The following is a 12,729-nucleotide window of genomic DNA, read 5'->3' as shown; positions in this document are numbered from 1 at the left end:
AAATTAGATCCTAGAAACATCAGTGGTAAGAAAAAATAGCAAGGAACAGCTTTGTTGTTTGTTCATGTGTATATAATTCCTACCATTTCTCCCCAGCTTCTAGCTGCAGGAGAGGAAAGAGTCTAAAAATATGTGGTGGTACCAATTTCTGTTTTTGATATGTGTAATTAACAGGTGAAAACAAAGCTGTTAATTGCCACTCTTATCAACGCGTGGTCTTTCATGTAGGTTGTTTATGTGTAAAAAACAGCAGCTCTGTTTGTTCCCTGCTTGGCCACATCCCTCTGGTCGGTCCAGTCCCAGAGAGTTCTGGACAACTCTGGACAGGAGAGACTGTGGAGTGGGCCATGCTCCACCCAGAGCCTTCCCACTGACCCATATGGTGGGGTGCACTCCTTCCCCTGGCATTCAGCATGGCTGCCAAATGCTAAGTAGCCCCCTTCCTTTTGCACTAACATTTACTAACTCAGGTTTCTAAGGGACCAGCTCTGGCAGTCAGGCAGCTGTGTGCCAGTGAAGGAGCAGGAGTGGGAAACTGGTTTGGCCTTGGGCCCTGTGACCTTGGGCAAATCACAGGTCATCTGGGCTTTAGCCTCATACTCTGTAAAGTAAAAAAGGTGGTGGAAATGAACCTCTAGCCCTCTCATTCTGAGATCCTTTCCTTCCAGAGATGTTTTCTGAGTCCCTACAAGGTAACAAAAATGAAGCCAATCTCATCCCTGCCCTTCATTAAATCATAGTGTAGTAGAACTTACAATGCCACTGCTTTTTTGATAGGCAAACTACTTAATCTGTCCCAGTTTGCTCATTTGAAAAATCGGGGTGCACCTACCTGGAAGAGTTATCATGAAGATACAGATAATGTATAAACAAACATACAACTACAGTTTAAACACAGCACAGTACCTGACATTATCAGGCCCTAATTGAGTGATTGCTATTGATAATGTCAACAAAAATTAATCAATAGTCAATCTAAGAAAGAAATGGAAAATTTTATTTGAGCCAACCTGAGGATTATAACCCAGGAGACAGTCTTTCAGAAAGCTCTGAGGGAAATTCCCTGGTGGTCCAGTGGTTAGGACTCTGTGCTTCCACTGCAGGGGGAAAGGGTTCGATCCCTAGTTGGGGAACTAAGGTCCTGCCAGCCACGTGGTGTGGCAAAAAAAAAAAGGAAAGCTCTGAGGTCTGTTCTGCCTGTAAGAGGTCAAAGCACAGTGATGTAAGTTTTTGAGACAAATGATGTGTTATTGACAGTTTACACAATCCAGATCTACACGTACAAAGCAAGTAGTGGGTCACAGGTCATCGTGGCTCCTTACAAGATTAGGAAGGAAATTATCCCCTAAGGAGTTGTGCGTTGTGACCCTTGATGAGATTAAGAAAGAATGTTGTCTCCTAAGGAGGTCTGGTTAATGCAGATGCACAGTATACGCCAAAGGGGAGGGAGGAGGCCCAAACGAGTAGAAAAAAAATTTTGTTAATTTTTCTCATCTTGCCATAAAATATGAATTATTTCATCAATATTTTAGTTGTTTCTCTGGCAGCTGCGGAGGTTTTTAAAGAGCCAGGCCCAGACACCCCTGTGCTACCCAGTGATCAGCCCATCTGGATTTGTCTGGCCAGTTGCCCTGTAATCATGTCTCTCTGTGTCAGAAGTTGTCTTCCCTGGAAAGGGAGTCTGTGTGTAACCTTGGTTTCATGACACCCAGCCCTAACTGGCCTGTCCAATGGAATTGGCTTGTTTGAGCTAGAAGGTGCCAGGAGCTATCAGTAGGATAGCCTCTGGTGTGGCTTCTGCTGGCTTTGCCTTTAACATATACTCATTAAAATAACTCTGAAAGCAAATAAAAAGCAATGTTCTTTCCCACCTTCTGAAACCAAGGCCTTTACACCTTGGGGCAGAAATAGCCAGATGCCATGGCAGAGACAGGGCCTGATCTGGTCCTTGCTTCCCTTCCTGTACCCTGAATCTGTCCTAACCCATCCTCTGCCTGCCCTGTGACATCTCCATTCCCCGCCCCCTTCTCCCTTAAGGCACCCTCAGGTCCCCTGTTCTGAAATAACCTCTTCTTGACCCTGTAATTCCATTTACAAGAGAGAGGCATCCCGGAAAGTAGAAAGAGCTTTGGGCTTGGAGTTAGGAGACCCGTATTCAAATCCTAATTGTGCCACTTACTAGCTTACATGAAGTTTGGCACATCACATAATCTCTCTGAGCCTTCATTTTCTCCTATTTAGGATAGACTTATTTGACAGGATGATGCATGGTAGATGCTGAGTGAGTGCTTCTTTCCCCAGGTTCTGTGACACCATCATTTGGGACCCTTCCCCAGCTCCTCTCTTATTCACTGTCCACCTGTCCCTAACCATAATGCCCTCTGAGCTCTGGCTTCCTTCTCTCCTGCTCAGGACCTCATCTATTCCAGTCCAGTGGACACAGCCCGCAAGGTACTGATCGTCCTGAGGACCTTTTTGAGGAGGAATGAGGATGTCCAAGTGGGTGGTCTCATCCGAGGCCACTTCCTGCTGATCCTACAGCATCTGCTGGTGGAACATGGGTCCTCCCCATCAGAAGGTCAGTCTGCAGCTGCTGGGGGCATGTATTGACCTGAAGGTCAGACAGAAGTGGCATCTCTGCCCTGATGAGGTCTGCTCTAGGAGAGAGAATCAGAGTTTTCCATGCAAAAGAAAAGTCAGAACAGTGGGGCATCAAACTAAACTTTATCTCCTTCCTCTCATTGGAGAGTGGGTGCTCAACATATTTGGTTTGTGTATGTGGTTTGAGTGTGCTTATGTTTAATGTCTGCATGGGTGAGAGTGTTTGATGTATGCATGCATGTCCCCACCCTGCCCAGCATGTGCTCAGAGCTGTTTGTCACAGGAATGGCAGCCTCCAGTTGGGAAGAAAAAAGGGGTAAATACTGGGGAGGTCAGAGAGGCAGCAGCAGCCAGCAGGGGCTGGGAAGGGGGTGGATCTGTGATGTATTGGAAGCTCCTGGTGAGATCCAAAAGGATGGTTTCTAAATCTGGAATGGGACTCCCTGGAGTCAAGGAAGCTTGATATTTGGTACAGTATGAAGACACTGAAAGACTGGGATTGGTCTGATTACTCTCAGAAAGTTGAATTTTTAAACTTCAAAGCAATTAAGAGGAAGTAGGTAGAGAGCTGTGGCTCACTTGGTCCAGTTCTGATTGAGGACGGCGGTTTGGAGGTATGTTTAAGGGTATCTAGAAGAGCTGAGTCTTTCTTTTTCAGGGAAGGACAAGCCACAGCTAACTAATAATAGTGTTTAAGAGCCATGAGATTTCTTGGAAACACATAGTGGAATGACTGTGAGCACTGGATTGAGATTTGGGTTCAAGTCCTGGCCCTGGCCCTGCTGCTGTGGGGCCTTGGAGATGTCACTCAGCCTCTCTGGGGCTCAGTTTTCTTAACTGCAAAATAGGAATAACAATCCCTACTTCACATGATTTTTAGGATGATTAAGTGAAATAATGAATTCCTGGTACCCAACCCAGAGCTGGCACTCAGTACGTCAGTTACCCCTCTTCTAAATGAAGAAGGAAAAAGACAGGAAATAGGGGTAAATCCCAACAAACTATTTACCGCTGGTGGGTCGTGGGTGCCTGTCTGACCTTAGGGTGATCTGATGGTCAATCCCCCTGACCAGCTCTCCTTGTTTCTCACAGCCTCGGGGAACCTGCCTTTGCTGCTGAGCCTCCTCTCCTTAGTGCAGCTGAGAAACGAGTCAGAGCAAGAACTGGACAGCATGGCCATGAAGCTCCTTCACCAAGGTGCTCTGGCTGCTTGGGACAGTGCCTGAGGGCCTGGGGCTGGGCGTGCTGTGGGTGTGTTCTCAGTGGTGCTGGCCTTGTTCCTTTCTTCCACCCTTTCATCTTTTTGGAAGAAGCTAGTGGGTCAGTCTACTCCTGTGGGCTTTTTTTTTTTTTTTTCTTTTTGGAGGAGAGAGAGGTTTATTGCAGGGCCGTGCAAGGAGAACGGGGACTCATGCCCCCAAACCCTGAACTCCCCGAAGGGTTTCAGCAAAGAATTTTTAAAGGCAAGGTGAGGGATGAGGGTTGCAGGTTATGCAATCAGCTCGTGCACAGTTCCCTGATTGGTTGATCTCCTGTGGGCTTCTTGATAAAGGACCTTCCAGAACTTTCTCTGCTAATGTTTGGAAAATCAAAAAAAAAAAAAAAATCATTGTGACAAGCTCCAGTATCAGGAATGCCTGGGTTTGTTCTCAGCTTAGTCATTAATTATGCAACCTTGGGCAGTCACCTTGCCTCTATGAGCATTTGGTTCCTCATAGGTAAAATAATAGTGCATACCTGATTTAGGGTTGATACAAAAATAACCGTAGATGTAGAATGCCACAGGATGCTTGGCACAGAGTAGGCCTTCATTGGGTACAATCCATGTATCTTCATTTTTCCTGGCACAAACTCAGTTTTCCACTTCACCCCACAGCTGACTCAGGATCTGATGATCCAGTCACAGTTCTCTAGGCCTCTTTTCTACCCATACTTCAAACCTCTCAGGACCTTTTATTGCTCATTAATGCGGTCACTAGTTCATAGGCAGTACCCTCAGGAAAATTTGTTGAAGCAAGGTTGAAATTAATAGGAGAAATGGTGTGTCCTCAGTACCTGTGGACTGTCAGGTGGCCAAAGGTGAGGATGGTTTTTTTCCCTGCCTGGAGCCCAAGGCTTCTCATGAGAAGATCAGTGTCTAGCTCAAAAAGAGCCTCCAGGCCTGACCTGGAGCTGGTCATGGCTGCCTATCTTATCAGGTTAAGGATGATGCTCAGCTGGGAGGGAGGTCTGTGTGTGACAAAAACAGCCATCAAAAGGGCCTCTAGGGAATGGACTTGAGGACACGGGGAGGGGGAGGGTAAGCTGGGACGAAGTGAGAGAGTGGCATGGACATATATACACTACCAAATGTAAAATATATAGCTAGTGGGAAGCAGCCACATAGCACAGGGAGATCAGCTCGGTGCTTTGTGACCACCTAGAGGGGTGGGATAGGGAGGGTGGGAGGAAGATGAAAGAGGGAGGAGATATGGGGATATATGTATATGTATAGCTGATTCACTTTGTTATAAAGCAGAAACTAACACACCATTGTAAACAATTATACTCCAGTAAAGATGTTTTTTAAAAAAAAAAGCAGTAATCTAAAAAAAAAAAGGGCCTCTAAGGAATTCCCTGGTTGTCCAATGGTTAGGGCTCTGCACTTCCATTGCAGGGGGCATGGGTTTGATCCCTGGTTGGGGAACTAAGATCCCACAAGCCATATACTGTGGCCAAATAAATAAATAGAAAGGGCCTCTAACAGGGAGAAATAACAGGCTGAAACATACACGTGAAATGAATATACATTTATGTATAACCCTTGAGTACTTTTATTTGAGAGCATTGAGGGTAGAGGACTGTAGTTCACAGGTGAGGGTATGGTTGGGGGGCCTGCTTGTCTGGTTGACCACAAGCCAAGCAAAGTCAAGTGTGCTGCGGCTGCCAAAAAAGTGAATGGTGGGGCAGACAGCACAAGCAAGAAGAACTACGGTCCTGCAGCCTGTGGATCAAAAACCACATTCACAGAAAGATAGACAAGATGAAAAGGCAGAGAGCTATGTACCAGATGAAGGAACAAGATAAAACCCCAGAAAAACAACTAAATGAAGTGGAGATAGGCAACCTTCCAGAAAAAGAATTCAGAATAACGATAATGAAGATGATCCAGGACCTCAGAAAAATAATGGAGGCAAAGATCGAGAAGATGCAAGAAATGTTTAACAAAGACCTAGAAGAATTAAAGAACAAACAAACAGAGATGAACAATACAATAACTGAAATGAAAACTACACTAGAAGGAATCAATAGCAGAATAACAGGCAGAAGAACGGATAAGTGACCTGGAAGACAGAATGGTGGAATTCACTGCCAGGGAACAGAATAAAGAAAAAAGAATGAAAAGAAATGAAGACAGCCTAAGAGACCTCAGGGACAACATTAAACGCAACAACATTTGCATTATAGGGGTCCCAGACGGAGAAGAGAGAGAGAAAGGACCCAAGAAAATATTTGAAGAATAGTCGAAAACTTCCCTAACATGGGAAAGGAAATAGCCACCCAAGTCTAGGAAGCACAGAGAGTCCCATACAGCATAAACCCAAGGAGAAACACGCTGAGACACATAGTAATGAAATTGGCAAAAATTAAAGACAAAGAAAAATTATTGAAAGCAGCAAGGGAAAAACGACAAATAACATACAAGGGAGCTCCCACAAGGTTAACAGCTGATTTCTCAGCAGAAACTCTACAAGTCAGAAGGGAGTGGCATGATATACTTAATAAAGTGATGAAAGGGAAAAACCTAAAAACAAGATTACTCAACCCAGCAAGGATCTCATTCAGATTTGATGGAGAAACCAAAAGCTTTACAGACAAGCAAAAGCTAAGAGAATTCAGCACCACCAAACCAGCTCTACAACAAATGCTAAAGGAACTTCTCTAACTGGGAAACACAAGAGAAGAAAAGGACCTACAAAAACAAACCCAAAACAATTAAGAAAATGGTCATAGGAACATACATATTGATAATTACCTTAAACGTTAATGGATTAAATGCTCCAACCAAAAGACACAGGCTTGCTGAATGGATACAAAAACAAGACCCATATATATGCTGTCTATAAGAGACCCACTTCAGACCTAGGGACACATACAGACTGAAAGTGAGGGGATGGAAAAAGATATTCCATGCAAATGGAAATCAAAAGAAAGCTGGAGTAGCAATACTCATATCAGATAAAATAGACTTTAAAATAAAGAATGTTGCAAGAGACAAGGAAGGACACTACATAATGATCAAGGGATCAATCCAAGAAGAAGATATAACAATTATAAATATATATGCACCCAACATAGCACCTCAATACATAAGGCAACTGCTAACAGCTGTAAAACAGGAAATCAACAGTAACACAATAATAGTGGGGGACTTTAACACCTCACTTACACCAATGGACAGATCATCCAAAATGAAAATAAATAAGGAAACAGAAGCTTTAAATGACACAATAGACCAGATAGATTTAATTGATATTTATAGGACATTCCATCCCAAAACAGCAGATTACACTTTCTTCTCAAGTGCACATGGAACACTCTCCAGGATAAATCACATCTTGGGTCACAAATCAAGCCTCAGTAAATTTAAGAAAAGTGAAACCATATCAAGCATCTTTTCTGACCACAACACTATGAGATTAGAAATCAGTTACAGGGAAAAAACGTAAAAAACACAAACACCTGGAGGCTAGACAATATGTTACTAAATAACCAAGAGATCACTGAAGATATCAAAGAGGAAATCAAAAAATGCCTAGAGACAAATGACAGTGAAAACACTGCGATCCAAAACCTATGGGATGCAGCAAAAGCAGTTCTAAGAGGGAAGTTTATAGCTATACAAGCCTACCTAAAGAAACAAGAAAAATCTCAAATAAACAATCTAACTGGGCTTCCCTGGTGGCGCAGTGGTTGAGAGTCCGCCTGCCGATTTGGGGGACATGGGTTCGTGCCCCCCGTCCAGGGAGATCCTACGTGCCGCGGAGCAGCTGGGCCCGTGAGCCATGGCCGCTGAGCCTGCGCGTCCAGAGCCTGTGCTCCGCAATGGGAGAGGCCACAACAGTGAGAGGCCCACGTACCGCAAAAAAAAAAAAAAGGAATGGAGACTTAGGTAGGTTTCATATCTAGGATGGTGGGGGGCAGGGGAGCAAGGAGAGGTAATTCCCAAGAGGAAAGGGATGTGCTCTGTAGATGTCTACTCTCCAGTGTAGTAACTGCTCGCTGAGGGCTGGCAGAGCATGAAGAGGCGTTTAATCTTGCCATGAGAGATTAAGGCTTCATGAGGGAGGTGAACTTTGAGCTGAGCCTTGATTGCTGAATAGGAGGAAAGGAGTTAGCCAGATGGAGGTGATGTGAGAGAGAGAATACGGTAAATTTAGGGAACTGCACGTTGACGGTTACAGAGCTCCCCTGTGAAGGTGGTGAGTGCCCTGTTGCTGGAAGAATTCAGAGACTGGATCTTCTTTCTGCTGATGGTGGCAGGTTGGCCTATGTGACCTCTGCAGACTCTCCAACCTGGAGTCTGTGCTGGCATGAGTGCTGTCATAGGATGCCTTTTGACCACCTACACTTGTGCAGTCTGTTCTAATGTGCAGCTGTGGGCTGCTTGCCTGATGTTTGTTCAGATGGAGGGTGTGAACATACCTTCGGGTTTGTCACTGTTTCTTTCCACTGGCCGTAATATCAGGGGTGCTCAGTTTGTGCTTGGTCCCCAAGACTGACATCTGAAATTAGCCAGTTGAGGGCCCCTAGCTGTAAGAAGTGTGAGTGCTGGTGTGTGCTAAAGCCATGGAGTGCTGAGCACTGGGGCTCCAGGGCACTCTCATCTCTTGCAGTGAGCAAGCTGTGTGGGAAGTGCAGTCCCACTGACACGGACATCCTGCAGCCCTCCTTCAACTTCCTGTATTGGAGCCTTCATCAGACCACGCTGGGCAGTCAGAAAAGAGGTGCTGGGGCCCGGGCTGGCATAGTGAAGAGGAAGGGTGCTGGGCAGTGTCTATGGCCCTTGCTGCCCTCAGTTTTTCCATCTAAAAAAAATTAAAAAGGGGGTGTGTGGCTGGATTGGATGGTCCTAAGGTCCTTTCTGGTTCCAGTAACCTGTGGTTCCGAAATGGAACTTAGAGCCTTAAGCTGATCCTTTTGTTCATTCACCATGTGTGTATGAAGCACCCATCGGGTGCTAACTAAACACCACCTGCCCTGCCCAACCCTCTACAGCTGCTGCAGTGCTCTTGAGCAGCACGGCCCTGATAGAGCTTCTAGAGAAGACGCTGGCCCTCACCTGGGCTGAGGAGGGCTCTCCCAGGACCGAGCTCCTCTGCTCCGCCTGGCTGCTCACTGCCTCCTTCTCTGCCCAGCAGCACGATGGCAATCTGCAGGTTAGTTTCTAACCCCTGTTGCTTTGGGGCATGGGTGGCACTCAAGGAGTGACAAGATCTTGAGTTCTGATCCCAGATCTGTGGCTTATTAGTTGTGTAACCTTGGCAAGGTATTTAACTCTCTGAGCTTCATTTTCCTTGCCTACAAAACAGGGAAAAAACATTCAAGGCTGTTGTCAAGTTGGTTTACATTAATCCATTTAGCACACATGGATCACCTGCATGCCAGGCTGTATTCTAGGCACAGAGGAATAAAAAATGAATACAGTATATACCCCAGACTTGGGGAACTTGTGTTGTAATCTTTAAGCAAAGCCCTAAAAGGTAAGCAAGACTGTACCCGGCTAAAATAGTGGGGCAAGGGTGCTCCAGGCAAAGAGAATGATATGAGCACAGGCCTGAAGCTGCACAAATTTAAGACTTGGTATATATATTTGAAGAGTGGTGAGGTACTGCGTGGCTGGAGTGTAGGGAATGGACTGTCAGACTGGACAAGAAGGCAGAATCCAGCGTGTGACCTTGAAGTTGTGGGTGGCAAGCTGTGAGTGCCATACTGTGTAAGCTGTCATGTGACCGTTTGAGAAGGTGATGCAGGGAACAGGAGGGCCATGGACATATCCACAGAGCACCCCGTTTCCTCGCAGCCCCTCCCTCTTGTATGACCTTGTCATCCTAGTGCCCTGCATGAGCTCCTCTGTGGGCTGCTTCACAGTCAGGTGTTTCCTCCCTAAGGCTGGCTGCCCCTAGTGGACAGAAACCATCTCCTAGCCTTTGAGGTATCCTCACACTGTGCCCAGCTCTGTGCCAATCTAATGCCAGGCACACACTCATTTGTGTAGAAGTGAAGTGAGTTTTCAAGTTTGGCCTCTAGGGTTTCAGTAAGCTGTAGCACATCTACACTATAGCAGATCTTCAGCTAGTTGCCAATGGGGTTGATTTGGGACAGGAACCTCTCCTACTTTCCTATGTGCGGCTATTGGGCCCACCCCTCCCCCTGCAGTCACCTGCCTGGATGGAAGCCTGCACCTTGTTTTTGGTTCTGCCCTGGCCCTCAGCTCATAACTAGCCAATTACGTAACTATCTCTACTCTACGTTCTCCCCTCTGCCCTAGTTCAGGCCTGATCATTCATCCTCACCACTGATATGGCCTATTCACGATCTTCTGGCCTCCAGCCTCTCCCTTGCTCCACCGCTCCTATCCCTATGGCCACGGTCTGTCCACACTTACCCTCTGCTCACTGTCCTTCAGCAGCCTTTTTGTTCTCCTCATAGCTGCTGAGACCCTTCCTACCAGGCCCCTCTGCAGCCTTACTTTCTGCCATTCTACCCTCCTTTCCTGTCTTCTGACCAAGTGTTTGCTCTTCTCCCAGTCAACTGTGCTCTTTCACATCTCAGTACATTTTTTGTTTGTTTTTGGTTGATTTTTAATAGCTATTATTTTTAGGACAGTTTTAGATTTACAAAAACATTGAGCAGATAGCACAGAGTTCCCATATAACCTCCACACACAGCTTCCTCTGTTTACATCTTAGATTAGTATGGCATCTCCATACCTTTATACAAGTTGGTTCTTCTGCCTGGAACCTGCCAATTCCACCAGCTAACAAGCATTTTTTTTTTTTTTTTTTTGGCTGTGTTGGGTCTTTGTTGCTGTGCGCGGGCTTTCTCTAGTTGCAGAGAGCGGGGGCTACTCTTTGTTGTGGTGGCTTCTCTTGTTCTGGAGCATGGGCTCTAGGCGCGCGGGCTTCAGTAGTTGTGGCTCGCGGGCTCTAGAGCACAGGCTCAGTAGATGTGGTGCACGGGCTTAGTTGCTCCATGGCATGTGGGATATTCCCATACCAGGGCTCGAACTCGTGTCCCCTGCATTGATAGGTGGATTCTTAACCACTGCGCCACAAGGGAAGCCCTAACAAGCATTTTTGAGGAATTGCTTTGTGCCAAGCACTTGTAGATCCAAGTAGAGGAAAAGCTGCCTTCAGGCAGCGTATGTTCTGGGTAAGGAGAGCAGAGCAGACTCACAGCTTTGAACCTGTCACCCAAACTAACCCCTCAGTATGGTCATTGCTTTGACATTAAGGAGCATATTCACGATGCTGGTCCTCAGCTCTTCTTCACGATAGCTCTGGAGAGAGTGAAAGCAGGTGGCACTGTTCCCTTTTCATAGGTGAAGGAAGTAAGGCAGGCTGAGAGAGGTGCAGTGCGGTGACTTGCCCACGGCCATACAGCTGGCAAGTGGCAGAGCCAGGATTTTGATTCCGGGCCATTGGACTCCAGATCTGAGTTAGGTGGTTGGTGGGCTCAAGAGGAGACTGACCCACAGCTAAGGCTGGGGAAGACTCCCTGGTGCAGGAGCTCTCTGAGGATGGGGGACACTTGGGAGAAGCAGGGTTCTCCAGGTCTGGGCTTGATTTTCCTCCTCAAGCTCCTGAATCCAGGATCCGTGAGGCTCACAAGACTCTGTGTGGCCTCCTCTGTCCTTCTGGATGCAGCGGGTATGTGTAGGGGGGGTAAAAGATATTGTAGCAGGTGGTTTTCTGCCCAAGCTCCCAGAATGTGGGGGTTACCCCTTTACCCTCTGCCCTGCCAGGTTCATCAGACACTGTCTGTGGAACTGGACCAAGTATTGAAGGCCCTCAGCTTTCCGAAGAAAAAGGCTGCGCTGCTCTCAGGTGTGGGACCAAGGGCCTCTAGCAGGAGAGGAAAAACCTTTCCCCTAGATTCTGAGATGAGACCACCCCACCCAGACCAGTCCGCGATCACCCCTTTATTATCCCCGTGGTCTTCCCCATGACAGCGCTGGTGGGGAGGTGGGGAATGAGGCAAGAACTGGGTGTAAGGCGTTTTCTACTTTCAGCTGCCATCTTACGCTTCCTGCGGACAGCCCTGCAACAAAGCTTCTCCTCTGCCCTGGTTGCTCTGCTGCCCTCAGGGACCCAGCCACCGCCAGCCCCTGAGGACACTGTCCTGGCTCCACTGGGAACATCACAAGTGCTGTCCCTGGTCATCGGACTGCAGAACCTCCTGGTTCAGGTAAGGCCTTTGTGGAGTGGGACCCTGGCAGTGGAGCCTGCTTCTCTCAGGATGACAGCAGAAAGGGGTGGCTGCCTGTCAAGATCCTGGTATTCCCACTAAGGCCTAGAGAGAGGTTTGACTGGTTTTAAAGTTTCAGTGACAGAAATGAAACTCAAATTGTCTCATAACTGAGAAGTCCAGGGGTCAAAACTGACTTCAGGCACAGCTGGGATCCCAGAGGCTCAAACAGTGTCATCAGAACTCTGTCTCCATCTCTTGGCTCTGCATTTCTCTCTCAGCTTTATTCTCATGGGATTGGTAGGATGACCAGCAGCAGCTCCTGGCTTATGTCCTTCCAGCAGAAAGAAAGTTTCTCTTTCCTCGTAGTCCCCAGAATTGAGTCTCATTAGCCTGGCTTGGTAATGTGGCAGTCACTATGCCCAAAACATGGGATGCTCTGATTGACCTGCCTTGGGTGAGTGTCCTCTCCTGGAGGCTGGGGCATATGGTCAGCTCTCCCTAACTCACATGGACTAAACATAAGAGAGGAATGGTTCTGCAAGAGAAAACTGTTCTTAGAAGGAGGAGGAATGGATCCTGGACAAGCAAAACAGTAGATGTCCACCTCAGAGGGGTTTGTGTTTTACAGCTTAGAGGATTCTTGGAGATCATAGTTTATCCAGCAGTCACATACTG

At 46.9% G+C, this 12,729-nt stretch overlaps 1 protein-coding gene across 1 annotated transcript in view; it reads left to right on the top strand.

Annotated features, from left to right (window-relative positions):
* Positions 1-12,729, top strand: part of MEI1 (meiotic double-stranded break formation protein 1) — a 67,169-nt gene that overhangs the window by 43,330 nt on the left and 11,110 nt on the right. The window contains exons 21-26 of the mRNA XM_019944141.3: positions 2,413-2,578; positions 3,694-3,798; positions 8,478-8,588; positions 8,860-9,020; positions 11,609-11,690; positions 11,876-12,051. Coding sequence (XP_019799700.1) covers positions 2,413-2,578; positions 3,694-3,798; positions 8,478-8,588; positions 8,860-9,020; positions 11,609-11,690; positions 11,876-12,051 — 801 coding nt within the window. The remainder of the gene's footprint in view (positions 1-2,412; positions 2,579-3,693; positions 3,799-8,477; positions 8,589-8,859; positions 9,021-11,608; positions 11,691-11,875; positions 12,052-12,729) is intronic.

The sequence above is a fragment of the Tursiops truncatus genome, chromosome 11, assembly GCF_011762595.2.
Source record: "Tursiops truncatus isolate mTurTru1 chromosome 11, mTurTru1.mat.Y, whole genome shotgun sequence".
Lineage (NCBI taxonomy): Eukaryota > Metazoa > Chordata > Mammalia > Artiodactyla > Delphinidae > Tursiops > Tursiops truncatus.
The sequence above is the reverse complement of the archived record's forward strand: the minus strand, read 5'-3'. Positions and strand labels throughout refer to the sequence as shown.